Source organism: Sinocyclocheilus rhinocerous, unplaced genomic scaffold (genome assembly GCF_001515625.1).
Source record: "Sinocyclocheilus rhinocerous isolate Xijiao unplaced genomic scaffold, SAMN03320098_v1.1 scaffold1249, whole genome shotgun sequence".
Classification (NCBI taxonomy): Eukaryota; Metazoa; Chordata; class Actinopteri; order Cypriniformes; family Cyprinidae; genus Sinocyclocheilus; species Sinocyclocheilus rhinocerous.
Window position 1 is genome coordinate 143,671 of NW_015634049.1, and position 3,524 is coordinate 147,194.

At 44.8% G+C, this 3,524-nt stretch overlaps 1 protein-coding gene across 1 annotated transcript in view; it reads right to left on the bottom strand.

The window, feature by feature from the left end:
* Nucleotides 1-3,524, bottom strand: part of LOC107745382 (acetylcholinesterase collagenic tail peptide-like) — a 25,152-nt gene that overhangs the window by 6,882 nt on the left and 14,746 nt on the right. The window contains exon 15 of the mRNA XM_016559253.1: nucleotides 2,936-3,062. Within this exon, the coding sequence (XP_016414739.1) occupies nucleotides 2,936-3,062 (127 nt within the window). The remainder of the gene's footprint in view (nucleotides 1-2,935; nucleotides 3,063-3,524) is intronic.

Here is a 3,524-nt window from a genome sequence, read left to right on the forward strand (position 1 = left end):
TGACGACCGCACAGAGTAGCATTATAACAGAACTTTCAAACGTATCTAGTATGATAAAACAGCGCTGCTTTACCCCACATACGCACGACCAGAAGGAGCGGAAGCGCTAAAGTGTGGCATAATAAAAGCTCCGCTACTTTCGAGCCATGTGTCACTCTCGTCTCTCATTAGCAATTGCTTCAGCAGCCTAGTTTCGCTTCGACGGCTTTCCGCCTCACTCTGCTTCATACTACGATGTTAATAAATCTTTAATTCATTAGCTTATCCATGAACATGATTTCTGCCTGAGTCCCGTCGGACTGCGTTGGCTGTGGGGATGAAGACGACAACTCCCATGATTCCACACTCAGTCACGGCGTCATCAAACTACGCCTTTGTTTCTTTGTTTGTTTTGAATGCGCACCCTCTAGCGGTGAAAACTTACATATTGTACCTTTAATTAAACAACTTAAGACACAACATAAAACTCTAAAGTACATAAGTGAAAAGAAAAAACTAAGAATAAACAGTTTCCTATCGAATGGTCTATCCTGTTGTGTGGAACGCATATGGAGGAAACTCCTGCTTACTCTGATACTGAAGCCTGATTTGTTCACGTTCATGTAACTGCACAAACAAATGGCACACATGACAGGCAGACCCAGACTCATTTAAAGACATACACACATTAAAACAGGTAAGAGGAATAAAATGGCTAAGACATGATGTAAATCAGAAAACTCACATATTTATAAAACTATCATAATACATATTGAGTGGATTAAAACGTCCCTGTCCAAGTCCTAAAGCCTTTAAGGAGCTGTGCACAGCGACCATGGCCAATTTGATGGTGCTGGAGCGCCACCTTTGGCTGAATTTAACAGAGATCAGGGACGCTGACAGAGTCTCATTCCTTGACTCCCCAGTCTTTCCAAAGGGATTGTTCTGCTTTGACGTGGATGGATTTGCCAAATGCTTTAAGGCAGCGCAGAAGTCATCACAGGCCATGTGTCACTTACTGCCCAAGCGATCCAGTTCAGCGTCTGCTTCAAGCCTCCAGAAGGCTCCATCTATGCAGCAGCCTGCTAAATCCGCGCCCTCAGTGACCCAGCCTCAATTCAAACCTGAGCCTGGGCTTACACAGTACTTTCAGGTGGTGAAACACTACCCGTTTCCCAAGCACCAAGGACCCCACCCATGAGTGACGCTGGATCCTGAGCCTCAAAAGCTATCCTGATCAGTATGCAGAGAGGAAGAGGAGACGGCCAAGTCTCGCCGAAGCCGGACTTCCTTCAAAGAAAGCTTGCGTCTGCTCTCCATTCCCCCGCCTAGAGGGCGATGGAAGATCTGTTCAAATTGGACCCACCCTTCAGTGCGTGCCCAACAAAATTACCGCTGTGATAGCGGACCCACATACTCAAAAGAGCATTTCTCCTCTACTCATTACCACAAATGTCCATTCCCCGCCCCCGTGCGGCGACCTGTCAATCAAGAAACTCAGACCGCTTGCCACCCGCCTCCAGGCTTGGTAAGCCATCCCGGATGTGTCAAGCTGGGTTATAAAAACCATAGAACGAGGTTACTCGCTCCAGTTCGCTCGCAGGCCACCTCGCTTCAGAGGTATTATTCAAACTTCGGTACAGGACAACAATGCTCACGTTCTCCAGCCCGAAGTGCAAACTTTGCTTGCAAAAGGATCTGTGGATGGTTGGCAGAGGTAGACCTCTTCACATCAGAAGACAACGTTCACTGCCCAATTCATTTTTTGAAGCAGCGAGATGCCCTGGCCCACGAATGGCCCAGCACTCGCTTGTATGCCTTCCCCCCAGTTGCCCTGCTCCCTCAGGTCATCAGACGGGTCAGGGAAGTCAGATGCTTGGTCCTCCTGGTGGCCCCTTGGCCGATACCATTGAGAAGAGACCTCCTCTCACAAGCGAGAGGCAGTGGCTGGCCCGTCAGTTAGCAAAAACAACCTTGTTGTTAAGTTTCTGAGGGGAGCTCGGAGACTGAATTCACCTTGTCCTCATACTGTGCCGACCTGGGACTTATCTGTAGTCCTTTGAGCCGCTCCAGGCAGCCGATTTGTGGCACCTGTCGCTCAAGACCGCCCTCCTTTTGGCATTAATGTTGGTCAAGCGAGTATGTGACCTAACGACTGTAAAGTCATCCTCAAACCAAGACACGGCTATGTGCCTAAGGTGCTCTCAACCCCGTTCAGAGCATAGGTCATTACCCTTCTCGTGCTATAAGGCTGCACGTAAGTCGATGGCTGTCGCTGACAGTCGAAAGATTCTGATGAATGGTGCTCTGAGCCGACTTATATAGTGGTCGGCTCCTCCCCTTTTGGCGGGTTGAAGCACCATATGTTCGTGCAGTTACACGAACGTGAACAAATCAGGCTTCAGCATCAAAGTAAACAGGAGTTTCCTCCATATGCGTTCAATGCAACACTCATTCCCTTATCTCAGGGAACCGAGGTTACTTTAGTAACCGGAGCGTTATTTCAATTACATGAAATGTCCCATTAGATTTTTAGTTTCTCACAGTATAGAATAAGGGAACTTACTGTTCACAAGTTAACAGGTTTTCACTATTAAAATTACAATGTGTGTACCGATACAAGAGGTCTGAAACAAGCACAACTATGTAAGAAATAGAATGCCTGGGACAAGAGCCAGCTCTATAGTTTAGCGGTCATTTTACAAAAATATTTGACTGCAGAATGCAGTGATCGACCAGTCAGAATGGAGTATTCTAGATAGCCGTGTAATGAATTATGAGAGCATATGTTGGGGTGACTCCTGAATGAAGGTGTTATTCTCGGATTCATTTGCTAGACAGGACCGTATTATTCCCCATTTCAGAACGCACTCTCACATTAAACTGCATTAATTTATAGCATGTTGTTGGGAATAAGCTGTCAGCTGGAGCGCCGACGTTTCAACCTGATACTTACTGACACAGCCATCTGTGACCACCTTATTTCCATCATCACACTCCTCTCCGTTCTCAACTTGCACAATGCTGTCTCCACAGAAACCCTCCTGGTCAGGATCACGCTCCATCGACTGGAACGGTATTAACTGCAATCAAAGAGTCTTTTACAGACCGTAGAAACTAAATTCACTATATGTGTAAAACTATTAAGAAATAAGATGTCTGTCAAAAACAGTCTGTAACGACTGTAATTGGGTGGTTGACATGAAATTCTTTTGGGAAGTTGACCTGTTAACATGCTACAATTCATATTTTATTTTATTTTTTGCTAATGCATTTATAATTACTATATATACCGTTTTATGATGCCATTTGACAAGCTACATGGAATATTTGCAATTTAAAAAAATTAATTTGTTATGTTTAAAGGGGTCATATGATGTTGCTAAAAAGAACATTATTTTGTGTATTTGGTGTAATTAAATGTGTTTATGCGGTTTAAGGTTCAAAAAACACATTATTTTCCACATACTGTACATTATTGTTTCTCCTCTATGCCCCGCCTTTCTGAAACACGTCGATTTTTACAAAGCTCATCGGTCAGAAAA